This window comes from Natrix helvetica (assembly GCF_964273705.1).
Source record: "Natrix helvetica genome assembly, chromosome: 5".
Lineage (NCBI taxonomy): Eukaryota > Metazoa > Chordata > Lepidosauria > Squamata > Natricidae > Natrix > Natrix helvetica.
The window spans coordinates 58452590-58477890 of record NC_138551.1 but is presented as its reverse complement, the minus strand read 5'-3'; the positions used below and the strand labels follow the sequence as shown (position 1 = coordinate 58477890).

The 25301-nt window shown below is 36.6% G+C and overlaps 1 protein-coding gene across 1 annotated transcript in view; it reads right to left on the bottom strand.

The window, feature by feature from the left end:
* VWA2 (von Willebrand factor A domain containing 2) overlaps positions 1 to 25301 on the bottom strand; it is a 45266-nt gene continuing 19965 nt past the window's right edge. The window contains exons 4-14 of the mRNA XM_081955223.1: positions 22696 to 22829; positions 21361 to 21470; positions 13905 to 14099; positions 12536 to 12669; positions 10921 to 11053; positions 10041 to 10096; positions 8788 to 8895; positions 7269 to 7847; positions 6082 to 6633; positions 4036 to 4158; positions 1 to 2438 (exon numbers count right to left, since the gene is read on the bottom strand). Coding sequence (XP_081811349.1) covers positions 2410 to 2438; positions 4036 to 4158; positions 6082 to 6633; positions 7269 to 7847; positions 8788 to 8895; positions 10041 to 10096; positions 10921 to 11053; positions 12536 to 12669; positions 13905 to 14099; positions 21361 to 21470; positions 22696 to 22829 — 2153 coding nt within the window. The 3' untranslated portion in view covers positions 1 to 2409. The remainder of the gene's footprint in view (positions 2439 to 4035; positions 4159 to 6081; positions 6634 to 7268; positions 7848 to 8787; positions 8896 to 10040; positions 10097 to 10920; positions 11054 to 12535; positions 12670 to 13904; positions 14100 to 21360; positions 21471 to 22695; positions 22830 to 25301) is intronic.

The window sequence follows — 25301 nt, the reverse complement described above, 5'->3', positions numbered from 1 at the left end:
TTCAATTATTGCCTAAAGCTCATCTACCAGCCCACTGGACTGTACTCTGTTTCCAGTGATATTTTCCCATCTTTTTCTACGTACCAAAAGGAATGAATCAGAGGCAGTTACCCTACATTTTCTCCCTGATCTTACTTCAACTATCAAAGCTGTTCTTTCAGCACTGTTAAGGAGAAATATTATAGACTCCCTGTGGTTCACCATTTCTACTCTTGTAGCACACAAGAAGTAGAATCAATAATGCATGTTCTTTTTTTACTGCGGTTTAATGCAACATTGCATCAGGATCCTATTTTTTCACTTCTACCAGAAATACCCGGAGAATCAGCCAGTTACCATGTTGAATGTCTTCTCACTGATTAGGTTTTTATATAACCTACAATGTTAGAGAATTTTGTAATTTAGCATCTCACAACTTTGGCATGGAACTCACAGTAAGATTTCAGAGGGATTCTTCTACAGGCTTATTTATTTTGACTTTCTTTTTTTCTTTTTTTAATCTCATGTTTATTTGCTAACCATAATAAATAAAAATGAATTGATTTACTATAATTTTGGATGTGTGTGAAAGGTAGCAACTTAGATGATTTTTAAAATGGGGACAAATTTATAAAGAATGTGTCTATCAAAGTTACCACCATTCTACTGTACTCTACCATCTCTGGCTTTGCAGACAGTATATTTTATATATCAATTACAGTGAAATGATGCTATATCCATATTTTTATGTTCGACAGTTACTTTAAATCAGTTTTGGATTGCTATATAACAAAAAAAGCTAGATTAGATAATCATCTCAGAGTTCTCACAACAACTTCTATAAATTCTGGCTTTTGGACTTTACTAACTATAATTCTGTACGATTAAAATTGTTTCAATATCTTCAATTGCGAAAGCATTTATAGAATCTAGGGACATCATATTTGAACTGGAAAAAAAGATGATCTCTAGATAGTAGCATAGAAATACTCTTCTGTATTTATCTATTTGCTGGAATTAGTGGTTGTCACAACCAAGACATGGTATACTTAGTTTATATTATAAAAGAAATTTCAAGATAGCATAACAGTTACAATTCAAAGCTGTATAAAGGCACTTTGGTTTTCATATGGAGAACTGAAACATAAAATACCTATTATGAGTATCATTAACTATACATTCTGCTTCCTTTTCCTCCACCAGAATGCTATTATAGGATGTGATATAACATAGAATGCAATTTATTTGTTACCTTGGAGATAAAAGATAATAAGCAAAAGAAAGAAAAGATTATTAAGAATAGATGAATAGTTCGTTTCACCGAATTGAGGCATAATCAGTAAATTCACACATTTGGCAGCTAGTTTGCTTCTCGTGTATGTTTCTGTTTGAACTACAGCAATGTTGCACCATTAATATCTGTTCTCTTAGCTGCAATTTCAGCATGCCTGCACTGAACAATCTTTTCCATTATAACACAAAGCAAACTCTTGTTTATCTTGTTTATCCATAGGACACTACAATCCTTCTTCTCTGATTGATTAGATGGCAGATGATACTTTCTATAAAAGCATAGGACTTAATTAATGAAACTATAAGAGCAGGGTATAAGAACCACTTCCTTTTGCAGTTAATGGTAAACTTGACATGGTCCCAAAATACCAAAAAAATAGTTGGAAATGGGAGTATATTTTATTCCTGCTTTGGTCAAGGGGATAGAACTCCCTAATTAAAGGACAAAAAGGAAAGGAATTGCAGTTGGAATTGGGAGGAAAGAATAGACCAGCCATGTAAAACCATGCATACAAGTCATTATCTTTGGTGAATTTGCCAATATCTAACATTTTATATAAACCAGTAGATCTGGAAGTCATAAAAGGGCTAAAATGTGCCTTAATTGAATTCACCCTGTATATTTGGAAATAAACTCAGGTTTCACAAAATCAGCCTTCAGTGATCAAATCTGGGTAACTATTGTGTATGAAAGCTTCTCACTTGTTATAGTTGTATCTAGCAACATAAGTATAGCTTTTGTAAGCCATGTCAGAGCTTGTCAAGTTGTACTACAGTTAAACCTTTGGTTTATGACAATCGTTATATAGAGGTAATGTTGAAAAAATTGTATATCAAACATAAATATGCAATATAAAATATGCTAGATTATTAGTCACCTTATTTTCAATTACAATAAGATACTTTTGTGCAAAACTTTTGAGCTTAGAAACAGCATACTGCTTGCAAATGTATATTTCGCTTCCCTGATAAGTATGATTTCAGTAATTAAAGGCAAAAGTTCTTTTGTCCATTTTAGTGCATCTAGTCCATGTGTCTTCTTCTTCTTCTTCTTCTTCTTTTAATACTGATGAATTCTGTATAGCTGCCCCAACCACCTCAATTTAAATGAGTATGGATCATTGCAGGATGTTTCCATTATTGTGAAGTGTCCCTGCTTTGAATTCCTGTATTTTAAAAAAGGAAAAGTAATCCTAATTATTAGTTCTCACAGCCAAGTACTGAGTGCCTATTCTTTTATGCATTCACAACCTAATTAATTTATTAACAAAATATAGGTGACATTACAACAGTGGTGGGTTCCGGATCCCGTTGCAACTGGTACGGTGCAGCGGGGCCAGGCCTTCACCACATGCACTGCCTGTGAAGTTCCGCAACGGCTCCACGATACTTCAGCTGCTCGGTGGAGCGTCGTGCAGGCACCATATGCTCCATGTGCGTAAGCACCGATTGGCTCAAATACAGGCAAGGAGGGCGGGTGGGTGGGCCCTCGGCAGCATTGGACTGGTGCTCCCAGCAGGCACTGGTACACCCGTACCGCGGCATACAGGTCATATCCCACCACTGCATTACAAGGTCTATTAGAAGCCTTAAAAGAACTTTAGAGAGACATGAATTCCAAGAGAGGAGAATATTTGTAGCTCACTCTTGGTGGTCTCTGAGTGCACTGATGATGTTACCTTGTTGGTAATAAATCTATAAGAAAACAACTAAGCTCAAAAAGCACTAAAGGTTCCACATAACTTCAGGTGAATATGAAGTATGTTTATCATACTGAGATCTTTTGTGATCAAGTCTTTAAAATATTAAGAACCACTTTTACTAGAATAATATTGCAGAGCCAGTATGAAACTAATATTCAGAATCATCAGCTTTCAATTGTCAATCACCTCCTAAGAGATGCCCTTGAGATTCCCAGGCTCTTCAAGGCAGATGGTTGGCGCATTCTTCACAGACAGAACAAACTGTTTGCCAGATGCATTTGCAGAAACTCTGCCGCTCAGCAAAATGACAACCAGCCAATTGTTGGTGTTTTATATCGTCATTAAGTTAGCACACCTACTCTTTTGGAATAAAGCCAGCAAGATCTAAGCAGAACAAATACAATTAAAATCAAGCCATGTATGCTTTAAGGGACATTGCCATGAATATACTAATTATACTATTTTATTATGCAACAATAAATACAATGTTACATTTTAGCCTCAAACCCACATATCCCTTTTAGAAATGAAAACCATTGGGATCCCCATATCAATACAACATACCTTCTGTATGGCAGAATCTGAAAATAACATTTAACACAGCACAGTACGTAAGCAAAATGGTTTGGTTGAGAAGAACATATGTGGAACTGATTGGGGTAGTTTGTAGGGGTGACACCGATGCGTAATTTGACTATATTTTATTTATTTATATATTAAATTATTGTATTTTAGTCCCATTTCATGTTAAACTGTATTTTAGTTCAATTTCATTTTAAATTGCATTTCATCCAATTCCATTTTAAATTATTTTTATCAGATTTTAGTAATAAAATTTGGAACTCTGCATTTTGATATGGCCCAAGGGATAATCAATAAAGTAAAGTGAACGTTAAATGAAAAACGTTAGAAATGTTTAGAAATTAAAAACCCATTTCCTATTTTCCAAGAGGGCTTCCTTAATTTTTAAGTGCGATTGGGTTGAGAATGAGGTCAAATAAATAATTAAGATGGCATAGAAGTTCTAAGAAAAATGCCTGCTGATCAAAGCAATACATACTGTTTTCACAATGAAGTCCTTCCCAGCCTTGGCATTGACACCAGTAGTTGTCATTTTTAGGGATACAAATTCCATAATTCATGCAAGGGTTCGGTTTGCAGATATTTACTGGCATTTTGGCTTCTGTAACAGAGAAAACAGAAAACAGTGATGGCTATTTGGGAACAACTAAGTTTCATCTCTCAAAGCTGCATACCTGCCTTTTGTTGCATTTGTGATAAATGGAAGTCAGTGAACACATCTTTATCTGTTTGAAAGAACTCCCCAGTATCCAAATTGGGTACTGGAATAACTGCTGGAAAGTAACCAGCCAGGATCTGCAATTTACAGAATTTAAGAAAAGCAGATGTATCTGGGGACTATGGAAAATAAAAGGGCCTTAAAAGAAGAATGGTGTAGCTTCTACCACAAATCAAGAGGTGTTACCTTAAAGACTAGTTGTATTTACGGTGATACCTTGGTACTCAAGTGCTTTGAAACTCATTGAATTTGCTACTCAATGCATTTTGACGTAAAAATTTTGTCCTAAAATTTTGTCATTGTTTGTTTGGGCTAGAGCTTGTCGCTGTCACCTACCTTGTGACTCACTACATTACTCCCTATGGAAAAAATGTGTTTGGTACTCATTGTTTTTGGTATTTATCGAAACTTCCGGAATAAATTAATGATAAGTACCGAGATACCACTATATTGATTTAACCTAATTCAAAGTCAGAGACCAAAGCAATGCTTTATTGCTGAATACAGTTTAGTATTATCCCTTATTTATGGCATATTTCTAAATTCAGAATTATTGTTTAATATCTCTCTCTTCATGACTCATTATATTCCTTTCTTTCCCGATATAGAATCTGATAATCTATTACAGATGGTCCTTATTTAACGACCATTCATTTACTGACTTTTCAAACTTGCAACAGTGCTAAATGAGTGGTACTTATGACTAGTCCTAGAAGTTCTGGCTATTGCAGTGCTCTCATAGTCACATGATCACAATCCAGCAGAGGTGGGTTCCTACTAGTTCGGCCAAACAGGTAGTGATTTGCTGGCCAGGGTCACCGGAACTGGCAGTGACTCAGACCTGCCATGCCTCTGAACTGGTTCCCTGGTCGGCGTGGCATGTTTTTTTTTTAATGTTATGTGCATGCACAGACCCATTTATGGACAACTGTGCACGCACCGAACTGGCAGTAATGCTGGCAGCAACCCATCCCTGCAACTCAACTGTTACGCAGTGGCCTGGATTTCCAACCATTGCAGCATTCCATGGTCCCTTGTTAGCAATTTGCAATCTTTCCTACCAGCTTCCCACAAGCAAAGTCAATGAGAAAGTTGGCAAGAAGTCATAAATTGTAGGAGATCAATTCACTTAACGATGGTAACCAAAGATTGCCAGAACTGCCACTGCTAAGCAGTGCAGTCACATAGTGTCATTATTTGCAACTTCATCATTTAGTAATTGAAATTCTGATCCCAAATACTATTATTAAGCAAGGACTACCTGTCTCACCATCTACAAATTCAATCCTATCAAAACATTGTTTGAAAAAGAAAACAAACTCCTCTTTAACAGAAGAACAAAGTATTTTATCTACAGTATTTCCACAGTAATATACATACATACGCACATACATACATACAGTACATACATATATACATACATACATACATACATACATACATATATTCATTGTTTTAGATTTTAGCACAATCCTAATTTATTTATTGACGAAGTACAGAGTATTTATCATTCTTTTTATTTCAAGTATATTTTTAAAAAATCAGTAGCTATTTTAAAGTAATTCTTGTTGGAGATGAAGAAGGTTAAATCTAGGTCTTCTCATTAAGCATAGTGAGGTAAAAATCAAGTCAGTGTTTTCAGGAGAAATGGCGTTAATACTGAATTTTTTTTACTCTTTCTCATTATACTTTTGTATTTTGCCGCCTCTGCTGGAAGTTTGGAGCTGACTAAAAAAGAAAGTAGGTTAAGAAAAAAATGTTGCCGCAATTGTTGGCTGTAAAACAGAAAATCAAAATATACCTTACCATCACACAATTTTTCCATGATAAAGTCTTTGTTATGTCTGAGATCTTCATAAGAAGAAATCCTCACCAAACTGTTAGAAGAGCCTGCAATCCTCAACAAAAGGTCCATTTGTACACTTTCTGTCACAATGATAAGAAGCAATACATCATTACCGCGTAGCTGTTGGGCAGGGACTACGGCATCCTCCACTCCAGCTCCACTTGTGAGGACTACCACAACTTTTTTCACACCAGGCCTTGCTCCTTTTTGGACAACTGTGACATCATCGTGAATATGAAGCAAGGCACTTCCAAGTGAGGCAGAGCCCCCCATAAAGGGAGCTTGTTTGATGGCTTCCTGTACAGCTGAACTAGTAACATGTGTATCTAGTCCAAATACTGTTTGAGGCCTTTTCCCAAAGACAACAAGGCTTACTTGCGTTACATCCCTATTGATGCCAAAGTGGGAAGAGAGACTGCTGACAAAGTTTTTCATCTGGGCAAAGTTAAACCTTCCAGTTGAAGCTGAAGAATCCAGAGCAAAGACCAAATCCAGGGGCTGAGATAGGCAGCCTGCGGAGAAAGAAGAAGTCATCAGCCTTTGAAGAACGTGACATATTCATGTGGATACCTACAAGTCTTATATGATACAGTAAAGGGAATCACATTTAAGTAAGGTTATGTTGGCAGCAGAAGTCTTCCTCTACAGGTTTCTCATTAAGACTGTTTCCATTAGCAAATCATGGAAAAGGTGGTTTCACTTCCTTCTGCAGCTGCAAACATGCACACAAATGACAAGACTTTCTATAGGGGAACTGGGATACAAATAAGGTTTTGCTCTTACAAACTTTCATTTCATCAATATTTCAGACTAGAAGTTATAAATCTGGAGATTTAGTGATAACACCAGGAGGTGAGTTGGCAATAAAACAAAATGAAATCTGTATCTTGTAATATCTCAAGGGTTGCATTAGAAAGAACTGAAATCTCAGTGAATTATGAAGCTTATTCAAAAACTCTCTGCTATGATCACCAATATGTAGCTTATATTATGGTGCTACTGGAGGAAAAGGGGAAAAGGAAGACAGCGTATATCTCTCCGAACTCTTTGGAAAAACAGGGGGATAAATATACAGTAATAAAGAGAATTAATATTATGGAGCTACTGAAAAAACAATTGATATGGTAGCTTTATCTTGAATTCTTACCTTGGTTATCAATGCTGCAGATTTTTCTCTGTAATTCAGTAATTTTATTGACTAGATCTTGAGTTGTGGAGTAGATAATTGTCCGCTTTGGATTCCCTGTAATCTCATCCAGTTCTCTTCTTAAAAATTCACTGCCAATTGCAATGATAGAAATACCTTCTTTCCTACTGAATTTAGCTGCTTCTACCACTGAATCCTCAGCTTTTGAATCTGTGAGCAATACGACCACGTGGGGAAGATCTTCAGGAACATCAGAAAAGACTGGTGGACGCTTAAAACCTTGTTGTGTAATAAATTGTAAAGCTTTGCCGGTCAAAGTGTTCCCTCCAATTAACTCCATGGAATCAATGATCTTCACCAGACTGAAAATATCTCTGTAATCCCCAATTTGGACAATCATCTTGACATCATTGCTATAATGGGCCAGGGCCACATTTCCCAGAGTTTCTGTATTCCACACTACATGGAGAAACCTTTTCAGGAAAGCTTTATAATGCAAGAAGCCTTCAAAAGTAGTGCTGGATGAACTATCCACCAAAAAAAGAAGGTCCACGCTGCATTCCATATTTATATTTGGTGCTGTTTAACAAAATAAGCAAAAACTATTAGAAACCCAAAAAGAATGCAGAACAAGAATCTTCTAAAATAGAATATTGTACAATATATAACTATCACTAAGGTTTGATTTTGGGCCTGTCATTTTTTAGTTACAGAAATGGTACAGGGTCTCCTGCTTGAGCAGAGGGTTGGACAAGAAGACCTCCAAACTCCCTTTAGTTCTGTTTTTATTGATTGATTCAAATATTTAATCACAAAATGTAACCTAAGATGGTGCTAAAAAGAACTAAGACTTAGTTCATTGGCAAAATGTAATAAATGATGGGTGTGTGAGAGAGAGATGGGATTTCTTGTTCAGTTGTTTATTTAGGTTACTAAGTCATAAACCACAGATAAAAACATCTTCCAAAATTCAGTATGAATAAAAGCATTAGAATAGGTAAGCAGAGATATAATTATGTCTAAAAGAGCCCCTTTCGCTTCTGTATAAATGTCCCACACCAGAGAGATTTGAAAAATGTAATTTGGATATTTCATATTAATAATTTTCACTCTCATAATTCCTCTTTCATAATAAAGTATAAATTAAAAATGTCACCCAGACAAAACATACTTCTTATTAACTACAGAGGGGCTGGATAAAAGGTTCTATCCTATACAAATATTGAAGAGTTTTTGCTTGTTTGGGAAATTAAATCAACATATTCTGGTATCCTGATCATATATGATGCAATTTATGAAATATATGATATTTTATTTTAAGGAACGTTCAGATATGGATATCACATACGCTAATTCTTAATGATGATGGTGATTTAAAACAAACTGTCTAATTCTTATCCCATTCTGCTTTTCCTTATTAAAGAACAAACAATGATAATCAGAGATTTTTGTAGAAAACTGGCTAATGTTACCAACACATTAAAAACAAGATTCCAGTCCTTAAAATAAAACAACATACCACAGTTGGAATCTCCTCCAAATTTCACTGGACAGAAACAGTGGTAGCCTTCTAATCCCTCTTGAATGCAAGTGCCTCCGTTCTGGCAAGGGTGGGAATCACAAGGATCTAAGTTCAGAAAACAGAGATAAATGGAAGCTTATAACATTGTTTTCCTCTTTCAATAGCAAGCAGCACTAACCTCTAAAAAGCAACACATTTCATAGTATATCTAATTAAAATCTATTACTCCATCACCCCCATTTAGTGTCTACCAGGCATCTCTTATAATTAAGATAGTAAAAATAAATCAAGAATAAAAGCCCTTAGAATTATGGAACTTTGTACACTGTGATCGTTTCCATAGAATAAAGGTATTATAAAGAGATATAAAGAGATAAATGGATACTTGTCTTGATTCATGCAATTATTTTTATTCCAAACATAATTTAGTTTGGTTAATAAAAGGGTAATGATTGAGGGTGGATGAATTTTCAAGATAAAGTTTTGAATTTATTAATTTCTTCAGTGTTAATATTTTATTGTAGATTAGAAAAGCTCAAAGGTGAACATGTAATTTTTTTCATTATAACAGTAAAATATGTATGATCAGTCTTGAGTTGAAAGAACATAATTTATTGCTCAATTAAGGACCTAACACAATTCAACTGAAACTGATTAATATTTTTCTATAATCGAAGAATTTGACTGAAAGAAAGTAAAAATGAAAAATAAATAATGAAGAAATCAAGTTATAAATGTTTAAAATTGTCTGCATGGGGGACAAATGGAATACACTTGATAAATCGGTTTCTTCTGTCCATAGAACATTTTGAATCTAGTGAAGAAACACCACTGGCAGAATGGATGAAGCGTCTATTTTTATTGATGATTGCTCTTCCTAGTGCCCTTGAATAGCTATCCTTGTGCCTATATAGTTTGGGGATTCTCTTAAATAGTGTTTCTCAATTGTGGCAACTTGAAGATGTATGGACTTCAATACCAGAATTCCCCTCACTGATGGGAGAATTCTGGGTTGAAATTCATGTATTTTCAAGTTACCAGGTTGCAAAACATTGTTCTATAACAATGCCAAACCAGAGGGAGGAAGAAATTTGTGAAAATAATCTCTCTTCTTTGAGGGAACCATTCATGTTGCTAATGGAAAAATACCTCGGATCTCAGCCAATTATTAATAGATATGCTCCTTTTTTCACCTTACCACTTTTATTTTGAAGCAGCTATATTTTAGATTTTAGAGATCTGGACCTTACCTGAGCATATGGTTCGATAGCACGTAGATGGATATTTGATGAAAATGTTTCTCCAGCTTAATTTAAAAAGCCAATATTAAAGAAAATGAAACTTAGATGAGTTTGTATTTGAAAATAGTGAAGCAATGATACTGTATTTAATTGATTAAATTATTAACAATATAATTCTCTATCAATTAGTTTTTTAAAAACAATAACATTCCCCTACTTTTACATTTGTGTATCATATTTTTTCAGAGTATAAGACGCACCCTTTTCAATCAAAAAAGAGGGTGAAAATCTGGGTGCATCTTATACTCTGAATGCAGCATTTTTGGCCTCTTCAAGCCCCCCCCCCCTTTGCAAAAATGGCCGTGCATAGCCTTTAGGAGGCTTCCAGAGTGTTACTGGGGGCTGGGGAGGGCAAAAATGAGCGAAAAACAGGCTGGTTTTTGCTCGTTTTCCCCCCTCCACCAGTGTGCAGGAACACTCTATAAGCCTCCTAAAGACTATGCATGCCCTTTTTTGATAAAAAATGGACGTTTTTGCGAAAAACAGGTTGTTTTTTCCTCCTTTTTGCCCCCAGCCCCAGGAATACTCTACAAGCCTCCTAAAGGCTATGCATGCCTTTTTTTTTACAGAAACAGGCTGTTTTGGAGGTCTGCAGAGTGCAAAAACTTTTTTTTTAATTTGTCTCTTTAAAATCTTGGTGCGTCTTATACTCCGCTGTGTTTTATACTCCGAAAAATACACACACACACACACACACACAGACACACACACACACAAACTGTACTTGCCAGATTTCTTCCTGCAAAGCTTTGTGAAAGGCCACAGGTCAGAGAAATAGAAGAAGGAGAAGGGGGGGAAGGGGAAGAGGAGGAAAATTAAGGTGACTTACTTGTAGAAAGGGCAGAGTGATGTGCGTACAATATTACTGCTTTGGGATCCTTTCCAACAGAAATAGTTTCCAACCAGTTCTTTTACTCGTTCAAGTGTTTTGCGTTCACAGGGATGAGGTTCAGCCCTGCAAGCTTGTGCAAGAGGCAAGAATTCAGAATCAGTATTAATTGTGTGCGACAAGAAACTTAAACATACCAAAATAGTGGTGTAACAAATCTGTAGCACTTTGACTTTACATGGATAAATCAGATTTAATAGCTTCTAACATCAGGTAACATCTTGGGAAACATGGTTGCCTGAATTTCTGGGGAGCAACTGCCAGTCAAAACAGGTAAGATGGATTAAATGTCAGGTAGATGGGCTGATCTAAAGCAATTTTTAGTATTTGACGATTGAGCACTTTGTCCCTTGACATGTTATTTCTCTGATTTGCAATAACATTTTGATTAAACATTAATACAAGTTTAAGTAAAGGAAAGGGATAGCTCACTCTCGTTCTCTCTCTCATTATCTCCAACATACTTATTCAGATGTGCAGGAAAAATCATTCTGAAAATATTTCTATTTGCAGAGACCACCTGTTGGCTACACAGAAAGAAACTGCAACCAGTATCTATACATGTTGCTATTTATGGTATAGCAATGCACACCCTTTAAAAATCAACTTTCTAAAATATTTGTAATTATTTTTAATACCTGAATCTTAGAGATGGAAAGAGTCATTTAAGTTTCTGAGCTCAATCTTCTGTTTAATAGAGGATCCAAACTAAAGAATTGGCCTTGGTTTTACTTTAATTTACCCAGTAACCTAAACACTCCCAATCAATTGGAATCCACTTTCAATAATTTATTCCAATGCTGAATTACTGTTACTGTTGATTCCCCCCGCCCTACCATTCAACTGGAATCTGCCTTCCTATAACTTGGATCCAAAATTCCATGTCCTGCACTCCAGAATTCAATTTTAACTCAGACTACTCCTTTATTGGGTTATGTTGCTGTTTGAATCTTTCTTAGATGCTAGAAAAGCTGCACGACATTTTTCTCCATCAAACAAAAAACTGTGGGAAGGTTGCAAAATACATAATAACATCATATGGAATCTACTCTTAACATTCTTCAAATTACATCAAAAAACAATAGAAAAGCTCCCTTATCCCCTATCTACCAAGGAGTCATAAAATTAGTTTTATAGCCATCTAGAGGTTTCTGGAGTCTGGCTATACCAATTGACTAAATTAAATCAACTTATATAGAAACAACAACTTTCCAGGGGGGTGGGGGGGGGAAGGACACAGTGAAAACATAGCTCTTAACTGAGCAATGGAAAACAAGGTACAATAAAAACAGAAGGTACATAAATAACGCTTAATCTGAGTGCTTAAAGTAAACTGAAGATCCAATTCTCGGTGCTCTTCTGTTTTCTTGCAGACTTTCATTACCCAAACTAAGTAACATCATCAGTGCTAGTCTCTAGCACTGATGGTGTTCCATAATTTGGGTAATGAAACATCTGCAAGAAAATAACCAAGCTCAGAAAGCATCAAGGAACTGTCCTTTCAACCCTGAGCTACAAATATTCTTCTTTATTGGTTAAATTAAACTTAAAATACCCGGAAATGCAGCATTGCAGATATCAGAGAGTGTAAGCACGGTATAAAGCCCATTGGAAGCATCATCAGTGTCTTCTGCAAACAGTGTATAGTATTCTACTGGCTCACTTGCTAGTATATACAATTCTTCCCACCTGCACAAATGCAAAAACTTTTTAAAAAGTACATTGTACATCCTTACACATACAAATCTTCGTTGTACAGAACTGAATCATTCATGCTGCTTATTTTTTTTTTAATGAATGGCCTAAGATTCTTCATTAAACAACATTATTTTTGTTATTTACAATAGACAAACATACTGTATAAACTGGTTACAACTCTTAGGCTACCTTTTTTTTCCAGTGGGAAGCTTCATTTCATACCTAACACCTTTCTGGCTTTTTCCTTGATGTAGGGCATTATGTGCTCAGTTTTAGAAACACTTTTTACCGTACTATTCAATTTATATGTAATCCTCAATTTACAATCACCATTGAAACTGGAACTTCCATCACTAAGCAATGTAGTCCTTGAGTTGCACCAAAAATGATGCCTTGTTTTGCCAAGATCATAAAGCATATCGCCAAGTGATTTAGCTTCTCCCAATGACTTTGCTTGTGATGGGCTGAAAGGTTGCAAATAGCAATCACGAGGACACTGCAACTATTGTAAACACATGGCAATTGCTAAGTTCCTATATTGTGATCACAGGACTGTGGGGGTGCTGCAATGGTTGCAAGTTGAGGACCAATCACAAGTAACTTTTTTCAGTATCCTCATAACTGCAAATGGTCACAAATCAAATGGTCCTAAGTCAAGAACTTCCTTTAGAATTGCTTCTAAAATTTAGAATGAATTTTACCAGTTTCCCAACACTTCAGATTAAAATGTGTCAATATTTAACTGGAGATGCCAAGGAATGCACTGGAATCTTTGGTATGCTAAAGATGTAATTAATGACTGAGTTTTAAAAAGAACACCCACTGTTGTTCTTTTAAATTCTCAACGGCAATAAGCTCCTACATAGTGGATCCTCTCTGTTCTTGAAAAAAGTGGATGCCAAATCTTCTGTCTACTGCAGGACTTCCCTTCAATTCCCTTTAACTACTCTGTTATCCTGAAATAAGACCTCCCTGGATAATAAGCCCAATTGGGGTTTTTTGAGTGTATGAGCTAAACTAAGTCCTCCGTCTAAAATATTGCAACACAGCAGCAGCCATGAGGTGACCACGCTCACCGCCTCCTGCACCTCAGAAATAATAAGAACTCCCCCAAAATAAGGCCAAGTGCTTATTTCGGGGGGGCGGAGAAAATAAGACCCTGCCTTATTTTCTGGGAAACACAGTATTAAGTGGCAACAGCAATGGAACATTCCATATCAACTCACTTTGGGAAGTTGACTCCAATTGCAAACACCGCAATCCCCCTTTCTTTTATCTGCTGGGCTAAAGTTGACACGTTGTCCTGAGATCTCCCATCAGTTAAGATTATAAGGATTTGGGAAACTGATGAGTTCCTGCCTCCACGGAATCCATGTTGAAGAATTTGTTTTAGAGCAAGACCTGTTTTTGTTCGCCCACCTCTAAAGCAAGAAAAGTGAGCATTAGGAAAGCTTCAGGCACCCAGTTTTGTCTTCTTAACTTCTGATAATTCCTTATTAATATCTATAAATAACATATATATTTTCAAAAGTAAAGAGGAAATGAAATGTTTTATAACTACGGCATACACATATGCCTATTCAATTATTTTAAACAGCTTGACAAAGCTAATAGTTCAGTTTTTATCGAAAAAACAACTACTCGGGATCTCTTTATTGAAACTTTCTTATGAAGATGGTACTTTATGTTCCCTGATATTAAACAATTTAATTTTGCTTATTTGTTAAACTTCATTAAAAATGCTACTACATTGGGAATTCAATCTGAGAGTTACTACTAAGGACAGTAAACTCCTGGCAGGTTCTTGGTTCTAATCATTGTGAGAATTTCATTTATTTTTTCCTATGTTGAAGGTGATCAGACATATTATCACTTACTAAACAAAAAATTATAGTTGGATGTTCATCTTCAAGAAATATTGGATTTAGGAAAAACTATTAAAAATGGATGGTAAATTATTGCACATGAGATGGTAGATATCTCTCATTTAAAGATATTTTATTACTTCAGACAAAATACATTATTATCAAGTAAGATAAAGGGATGAAAGATCAGTCTAGTAATATATATTAATCAAAGTCCATCAATAAATTGAATGCACTTAATTGGATAATATGTCAAATTGAATGTAGGAATTTATTACAATCACAGCCTCATACATTATTTAGGATTTCCATGTTCAGATACCGTAATACTGGGAACCTGCTTTGATATATGTAACTATGGGAATTTTTATTAAGAAAATAAATCCATATTTTAGCAAATAAATAAACAAATAAATAAAAATGCATCTTATTGTAATTGTCTTCACAGCAGTCAAGTTCATTTGTATTATTTTGAAGAATAAAATATGATTGTACAATCTGCAACATCTTTTTTCAGTTTTTAATCTCCAGTCTTGCAGTTCTACTTAAAATCTGAAAAAGCTTGAACACAATGGAGAGAGAGGAGGGAAAGGAGGGAGGGAAGGAGGGAGGGAGGGAAGGAAAGAGAGAGGAAGGGAGGGAAATATATATGTGTGTGTGTGTGTGTGTGTATGTGTGTGTGTGTGTGTGTGTGTATGTATATATATATATATATATATATATATATATATATATATATATATGTATGTATGTATGTATGTATGTATGTATGTATGTATGTATGTATGTATATATATATATATATATATATATATATATATATATATATATATATATGTATTAATTCAATATGTTAACTAATAATCAGCGAACATAGAAGTAAATTCACATAAACATAAATTTCTGTAACAGAGATAGGACTTTTGATGTGGTAGATTTTAACAGTTGTCAGATAATGTCATTTGTAAATCAATTTCAGACAGGAATCTTTTATTATTTTTGACCATTTTAAATTTATTTCTAAAAACATCTTGTTTCCATAATTGATATTTGTATTTCTAATAATTCATAGTTTTGTTTGGCTCTATTTAAAAAAGAAAATACAACCTCCACATTCATTATAAATTAACAACCCATAAAGTTTGGTAACTGTGTTTTTGGCCTTTGGTGCTATTTTTACACATTCCTTTTCAAATAAGCTTTAAACTGCCCATTAAAGTTAATTTACTTTGAATCTGAAGTATCTGTGGTCAACTTTTGCCCTTTTTTCAATATATTTATAGTATAAATAACACACACGTTTCTGTGTTATTTATACTTTTTATTCTTTTTGTCATTTTAATATTTTTAAATGACATCTGCCCTGGGAACCTTGGTTACCAGAAAGTATAATATAATTATTATTATAATTATAATTATGTTTCATAAGCTATGATTTCAAGTTGTTTACATTTATTCCTTCACATCCTTTCATAGCAGTAGAAACAAATCATGTAATTACCTTCATTTGTTGTATGATGTTATTTATACCACCCTGGCAGCCCAAAATGGGCTCAAAACAAGCCAGGGTGGACAGGCTATCAAACCCTCGGGCCTCAGATGGCATGAGGCCCGGCAGCAGCCCTAATCCATCGGGGAACTCCGCGGCGTTCTCCGGAGCTCAGGAGGCGACCGCCATCACCGGAAGCTCTCCTCCTCTCCCTCTAGCTAATTATCGTCCAGTCTCCAACCTTCCGTTTCTAGCGAAGGTTGTAGAGAATGTGGTGGCGCAGCAGTTTCCACGGCACCTTGATGAATCCGAGTATCTAGACTCACGCCAGTCCGGCTTCCGACCCGGGCACAGCACAGAGACAGCCTTGGTCGCGTTGGTTGATGATCTCTGGAGGGCCAGAGATAGAGGTCTATCCTGGTCCTATTAGACCTCTCGGCGGCTTTTGATACCATCGACCATGGTATCCTATTGCGCCGGTTGGAGGGGATAGGAGTCGGAGGTACCGTTTTGCGGTGGTTTGGCTCCTACCTCTCCAACCGGAGGCAATGTGTGTTGACAGGGGGACAGAGGTCGACCCCGAGGCCACTCACTTGTGGAGTGCCACAGGGGTCGGTCCTCTCGCCTCTCCTGTTCAACACATATGTGAAGCTGCTGGGTGAGATCATCCATGGTTTTGGGGTTGAGTATCATCTCTACGCTGATGATACTCAGCTGTATATTTCAACTCCAAACCACCCCAACGAGGCTGTCGAAGTGATGTCCCGGTGTTTGGAGGCCGTCGGGGTCTGGATGGGGGACAACAGACTTAAACTCAACCCCTCCAAGACTGAGTGGCTGTGGCTACCGGCACCTCGGTTCAGCCAGCTGATCCCATCGCTGGCCATAGGGGGCGAACAATTGCCCCCTGTGGAACGGGCGCGCAATTTGGGCGTCCTCCTTGATGCCCGGCTGTCAATGGATGACCATGTGGCAGCCGTGGCAAGGGGGGCGTTCCACCAGGTTCGCCTGGTGCGCCAATTGCGCCCCCTACTGGACCAGGATGCCCTACGCACGGTCACTCATGCGCTGGTGACGTCCCGCCTGGATTTTTGCAACGCTCTCTACATGGGGCTGCCCTTGGGACGCGCCCGGAGACTGCAGTTAGTTCAGAACGCAGCCGCACGGGCTGTGATGGGGAGTACGAGGTACTCCCACGTAACACCTTTCCTGCGCGAGCTGCACTGGCTGCCTGTGGTTTTCTGGGTGCGTTTCAAGGTGCTGATTACCATCTTTAAAGAGCTCCATGGGACGGGACCTAGTTACTTGCGGGATCGCATCCTCCCACATACATCCCTGCGGCCAATACGCTCACACAGGGAGGGACTTCTCCTGGTGCCGTCCACTAGGCAATGCCAGCGGGCGACACCGAGGAGTAGGGCCTTCTCTGTGATGGGCCCAACCCTCTGGAATGACCTCCCCCCCGACATTAGAACCACTTCTGACCTGCGCTCCTTCCGGCAAAAACTGAAGACCCACCTGTTCCGACTAGCAGGCCTGGCATAATTCAACTGTCCCTCCTGGCAAATGTATTATATCTGGTTATTTTAGGGTTTTTTTAATTTACTGTATTTGTTTTTAGGGGTTTGAATTTATTTTATATCTGCTTTGTACAGTTCTTTTAACTACATTTTAACCTCCTCCATGTCAATTGTCAACTGTACATATTTAATTTAATCTTATTGTATCCTGTTATATTTTGTATGAACTGTACACCGCCCCGAGTCCCTTGCGGGAGAGGGGCAGTCTAGAAGCATTAAATATTATTATTATTATTATTATTATTATTATTATTATTATTATTATTATTATTATTATTATTATTATTATTCCCTTTTTCCTAACATGTGGGAAAAATATATATTAAACATCTTGAGAAAAATAACTATGTAATTGTATGAATGTAGGGGAGACAGCTAAAACAACTGGACAATATTCTCCCTCTGGTTCCCTTCAAATGGGAGTGACTGTTTGAGTGTCCTGGGGAAGGGGGGAGAACTAGAGTGACAGTGAGTCATTGAGTTGCAGTGAGTCACTGCTTTAGCCCACACCAAGAACTATTTCCAAATCCAACAGCATCATGGCAAGCTCTCTTGTCTCAATCCAGGAGAAAACAATCATTTCTTCCAGCCAGTCTCTTATAGCAGGGGTGTCAAACTCGATTTCATTGAGGGCCACATCAGGGTTGTGTTTGACCTTGAGGGGACCCAGGGGGGCGTAGCCAGGATAGGTATGGCCAGCTCAATGTCACTCTTGTTGGAGGTGCCTGTGGTGGCCTGCCAACAAAAATGGGCTCCTGAGCTCCATTTTCAGCTGCAACGGCTTCCTGCAACCTCTGCCAACAAAAACAGACTTCAGGAAGGTCACCCATGGCCCTTGTAAGCTTCATTTTCGGCTGCCACAGCCTCCTGCAACACTCTGCTGATCTCACAAGCTCCATTTTCCTTGGCAGGGACACCACGGGCCGGTCCTTTGCTGTTTCCAGGGGTGTCCTGAGGAAGTTTGACACTCCTGTCTTATAGCCATTTATCCTGCTCTTCTTTTCTATTGCAATGAATGTTAAGCTTTAATGACTTTTCAAGATATAATGGAGAAAGTAGAGTGAATAGGTATGAGAATCAAGGAGAGACATGCAGGAGAATTGCAGCTGCCTTGACTGCCAAAACAATGACTAGCCTGAGAGGGAAGACAACTACTTTACAATCATACAAAGTTGGTTCATATCTATTATAACAGGGGAAATAGCTACTTCCTGGAGAAAAGAATGAAGCTGCACAGGAGATAGTTCACTCCTGGTGAATAAAAACCCAGATGTTGATTTGTGGGTGAAAACTTTTCCTTGTTCCTTTAAACACGATATACTATATTTATATATTTAACTAAAAAGCATAGGGTACCAGAATTATGCATACTTTATGAATTGTGTTGTTCTCTCTTTGAAGGAGTGGCTGTTTTCCAGCAATTGTTAAAGATTCAATGCCCATCTGGCAGGTGTGATTTCATATCCATCCCCAGACTTCCTTTTCAACAGGGAATGAAAGTCAGTTCTAGGAGTCCCAGAAATTAAGTGCAGCTTTCAGAAATCCATTTGGATTGTACCAGCTGATTAGAAGATTTTGGCAGCCACAAAACTTTGTATTATTCTGCTTAACAAAAAGGGATCTAGACTGGCAAGAATAGGAGGGAAGAATGGAAATGCTAGGTGCCTGAGCAACCAAAATAGAAAACAATTTAGTGCTTGTGGGATCAGATTTCCATCATACATATATATATTTACACAAAGGGATATGAATAATACAAAATACTTATATATCCACAGCAAATTGTATCTGGTGCTATAACATAGTGACAAAATTAATTTACGAATATCAAAAAAAAAGATCAAACTTCTATTATGTCTTTTGTGAAGGCAAGTTTAAGTTGTCCTAGTGAGTTGTTTGATGGTGATGCTGATCTGTAAGTCAGAAAGCATCTCAGGTTCCTACTGTTTGCTAATTCCAAAGGGAATTATGTTGTTATTCTTTTATTAGTAAGCCCAAATGGGTTATTAATTCCGCAATAGCATATGATTGACTAGTCATATTGAATTTTGATAGTCTAATCAACTTTCTTTTGCTCATTATAGTATTAGCTAGGTTAGTTAGTTAGCTATGCATCCTTTCAGAATAGTAACATATCATATCATATGAGATTATCAATAAAGGAACAGAAAAGAGCTCATCGATATCACTTATAATAGTATGACCCAGAGTATGCAGTTTGCAATTAAAATTAGAATAACATTCTAGTACTTTGGCCTCGATTGGAGTCTACGGAAAAATAAATAAATCACTTTTATAACAAATCATTCTTCCTCATAGTTCAGAAATGAACCCTAAAATGTTTATTTATCTTGAAAAAACGAAACTAGTTCTATCCACTTTTTATTTCCTGGTGTATTCAGCATTTAATCACACTCTTGCTTTATGGTACCTAATGCTTTAAATTACACATTTCTCTCTATAACAGCTTGTAATTTTTAATACTCTAAATTCCTGCCAAAATTGTCTTGGAACTCTTTTTTTAAAGCTTTTCCTTTATTCTTGCTCTCCCCTGCCTTACTCTAAAGTTCCATGTCAGGAATGCATCAACAAAGCTGTGGTGGCAGTCATATTTTCCTGGCCAGCTGCATTTTGTCAATTGCCGTCATTTTCCACCTCCCAAAACCTAAACTCACTGAACAGTTGGGTTCAGAGTTGCATTCTGTGATAAAGTCTGTATCTTTAAACAGCCGTCCACTAATTGATATACTGGAATTGTAATTCTTAGAACTGGGAAGCTTAGTCTAATACTATTTGAGTGGGGAAAAGTTCTTTTATTCTCCAAGAGCTGGTTTGAGATTTCTAGTTCTCACCCAGTATATCTCGAGTTCATCAGATTGGGACATTATCTTAGAATATTATATATAAAAGGTTTGCATATAGATAAATGAGCTAAAACTCTTTCTGATTTAGAAAAGTCCTGGATTTTAAATTTACAAAGCTCTCAGGATATTTTTTCTATACTTGCATGTTAAATATAATCATAAAAAAAGCTAATATGCAGACCCATGTTGTTAACATGCCATTGGAAAAATTGCCTTACTGAATTGTTGATAGCAACTATGCATATTTATACACATAATTCACATGGGCTGAGACTAAGAGACAATAGGATAGAATTGAATATAGTAGGTATACACATATAATTTCAATGCAATTCCCACTGTTCTTTATCCTGTGGTTGAAATGTGGCAACATGACAAATTAAAATCTCTCCTTTTAATTTATATAACAGAGTAAACAAAAACACAGGACAGCATAGGAATATATAAAAATGATGGGCTCATTGGATGATCTGGAGAAAGTAGCTAATACAGGCCCATCAGAAAAATGGAAATATTTATGGCTAATGAGAAGTAGGATGCATGCTGGAGATCAGGTGATATTATACTAGGACTAAGGACAGCCAGGTGTCAGCCATAGAAACTAATGGGAAGATTTTGAGCATTAAAAGATAGCTAATATAAATTGATAAGAGAAATTACAGACTTATTAATCATATAATTTTAAATGTTTGAGTAAATTTAGGGAGATTTCCATATGATGGAACAGAATATCATTTTGTTTTGAAAGAACTTTCTTTAAACAGAGGCTGGATATCTTTTCAGCTACAATTTTTGGTTGATATCACATGACCTTAGGGGTCATTTAATACAATTAAATGATTCAATGATCCAGAGCAAGAGCCCAAATACGAAATCTATCTTACTTGAACAAAATCTTCTTGAGTTGAACTTTTATCTCGTGCTTAGTGAAATATGCATCCAATGGGAATTCCAAGCGAGGAGTGTTGCTGAATTGTATTGCTCCAACTCTAACCTGAAAAGGTAAGATAAAAGTTTGGGTGGTCTCAAGAGGCTAAGCTATAGAAACATAGAAATAAGCAAATTAAATTTCTTCTCCTTTTTAAAATTTCCTTTGCTCCTGATATATTCCTTTCCTTCCAGTTAGAAGGCATAGGAAACTATAAGCAACATCGTCAGAGGAATAACATTCAAAAGGGAAGAAGAAAACAACAATACACTAGCCAGCAGAGGCAATGGTGGCAAATTAGAAACACAAGTCTATTGTAAAACCACCCCTACTAATCAAATACTGCACTATCAAAGAAACAGCCCAAATTCTCAAAAGAGAAGCTGTGTAAGAACACTATTTAGCCAAGTACAAACACACTGCAGCAACCCTGAACACCCAAAAAAAAAAGGAAGCAGATCATCTCTACATTTTCAAAAAAAATGGAAATAGATGGATACCAGGGGGTGGGTTGTTGGCGGCATTACTGCCGGTTTCATGCGCGCGCAAAAACAAGCAGTCAAGAACACTTCAATCAAGGAACTACAAACAGTAAATAGCAGTCTAATCAAGAAACCAAGAATATTTCCACCAACACTAACAGGGCAAACCACTAGTATATAAACAGAGAGAAGCCCCATTCCATTCTAGCACTGATAATGTTACATAGTTTGGTAATTTTAATTTTCTATTATTATTATTAATGTGATATATGTCTGATTACTACCTCCTCCATGTATGTATATGTATGTATATGTGTGTATCTGTATGTCTATATGTATGTATGTATATTTTTATTGTACGCCGCCCCGAGTCCTTTGTGGAGAGGGAGCGGCTAACAAATTAAAAATTTGAATTTTTTTGAATTTGAATTTTTTAATGAAATGTCTGCAAGAAAACAACCAAGTTCAGAGAGCACCAACAACCCCACATTAGATAGGGCTGCAAAACACTGTGAAGTGGTTTACAGCTCTAAGTGATATTGCTATTATGATCCAGACGTTTCTGTAGTTGGGCAGCATTAACAAATGCAATAAAAAAAATTTTTTTAATTATTTTTTTTTAAAAGTATGCCCACCTACCTAAATGGAGAACAGTGTAAAAATACCACCTCCTCCCAATAAAGATAGAAGGAATGAAACTTTTCAGAGAGAAATTGTTCTTTACGTTCCAAATTCATTACTCACAGATCCCTAGGTTAGATTTTATTGCAATACTGTTAGTGTTGTGTGAAATATATGAGTATACTTACCTTTTCTGGGCTGATGTCCAATGCATCACAAAGCTTGATTGTCAGATATTTTGACCTTTCAAAGCTTGCTTTGCCAATGCTATAGGACCCATCTAACAGAAATAAGATATCGACTGGAGCAGAGCAATTCATTACTGAAAAAAGACAGAGGCAATTTCTCATAACATTTAACTTTAACATTTTGAACTGTTCTGTTGTTTTGGGATCATGAACGCAGAGACGGAGAAAGAGAAATGAACACACTAGAAATAAAGGTCACTATTAATAACTTTTTTTATTGTACAGTAAATAGCAAGGGAAAGAAGAGGAAATCCAGCCATTGCTACATTTACTATCTAAAATATAAAACTTCTATATTATTATATATTCGCAACTGTCAGGTTAATCTAGTAGGTAGGTTTATAAGATTACTTGCTAAGCATTATTACATGCCAATATAATATATCTTTAGTGTTTTTGACTACTGTAACATCTGTTGTAACAAGTAGGTGGTGTAGGAGTCATGTTTCAGGCTCCCTCTCTGAGGAAGTATCATCTAATGGGATCTAGGAGATTTTTTGTTGATTTATCTCTCCTTTGGAAGAAGCTGCCCCAAGGCCCAAGGTTTGTGCAGTAGGACAAGAAACAATGCAGGGAAACTAATCCAGGAGAGATGCAAGTTGCAATTAAGAAGTAACCTGCAATTCAGGAGAAACTTCCTAATAGTGAGAACAATTAACCAGCATAACAGCTTGCCTTCAGAAGTTGTTGGTGCTTCATCATTGAAGGTTATTAAGAAAAGACTGACAGCCACTTGTCTGAAATAGTATAGGGTCTGCTGCTTGAGCAGGGGGATGGACTAGAAGATCTCCAAGGTCTATTCTATCATATCCTATCCTATCCAATCCTATCCTATCCTATCCTACCCTACCCTACCCTACCTACCCACCCCACCCTATCCTTGTCCTATGCATTAGACCAGTATGGCAATTGAGTCTGTCCTGCTGGAAGAATGAGTTAGTCTCATGGTGTAGCTGGCTAATTTGATTATATATATTATTCTTTTGTTCAATTTTGACTACTTTTGATTTTTATTGATATATGCCAACCAGACTCATTAATTATGAGTTGTATAGCTTCACTTAAATAAATCCCAACTAGCTTTCCCCTTATCTCTCCTAACCATCACAATTAAAAATCCTGAAAATGTTAGGGATCATTAACCTGGGCTTCAGTTTAACAAATGTCCACAGTCTAGTATCATCCAGCCTCTCCTTCAACTCAACTCCCAGCCTCTAGCTGTCCCTGGAAAGTACCAATTAAGAGAAGACTGAACCATGTAGTTAAAAATAGCTCCTAGACAGTCTGCAACTTTCGCTCTAAAGTTCTAAAATGTGACAAGCAAACCAATACCTTCCAGATAATTATGAATTCTGACCCAGAATATATCCCATGGAAGTTGTGGAATCAGAGTTAAAGACATCTGAAAAGCCTAGCCTAAAGGATGTGGAGATTTTACATAAAATTCTTGTGGTTGAATATTACTGCATTTTATTCTTCTAGATATTCAACTAAAAAAAGTTTGTTATTGGGAGGACTAAAAATGGAACCATTCTGAGAACAGCAGCTGCTTCTAACTCAACACAAGATATTATTCCTTTAGGTGCTTAACCAGTTTTTCTTCATGTATACAATATGCATCACACTAAGTCATGCTTTATTAAGTAAAGTCACAGTCAGTTGAATTTCAATACCACTTTAAACCATTATCTACAGCTACAAATCATAATGAACAGATTTATACAGCACAGTTATTCAAAACCAAATCAAGCCATATTATTGTTTAACACAAAGGGAGCTCCTTACCCCTCAGTTTTTTAAAAGACAAATATAATTATTGTTGTAAATCCTTTCTGGATTTAAAAAGTTGTTTTAGCTGCGGGTCTGAGAGATTTGTAGTTATGAACATTAAGTTCTCTTGCTATATTACAATTCTTTTATAATCTGCAGATCAGATATCTGAGCTTTGGTTGATGCAAGCTTCATACAAACGTCATGTTTTCCTGAGATAATGTCCTTGCTTTACCTGAACAAGGACAAACTTGCTTGCAAAATAATTACTTGCTGCTCCAAACACTTATGCCTCAAGATAGAAACCTCGTGTTTTTTAAACAGATGAATATAAGATTGTCCTTATATAGGGAGGGGCCCGTGAAAACACGCAAAGCACAAATATGCCTGGGAGAAATTGGTTTTCGTCATTAGACAAAATACTGGGAAAAAAATTTTCTTTCCAATTTTTTTAAAATATAAATATAAACTGCATAGCGAATAGAAACATCAGTGGTTAAGGCAGGTATCCTTAGTTTAATGCTTTCTTTGTTACACTAAGCGATCATCATTCTAATCTTTGATTTCTCAGAATTATTCAGATTTATAAGGCTCGGACCAAAAAAAGCTACAAATGTGCTCTAACAAAAGCTTCATCTGGTCCAGAATATAGCAGCATCTGCAGTCTTAGGCGCACTATGCTACATCTATGTCAGTGGTGAAATTCTAATTTTTTACTACCGGTTCTGTGGACGTGGCTTGGTGTTCTTGGCAGGGGAAGGATACTGGAAAATCTT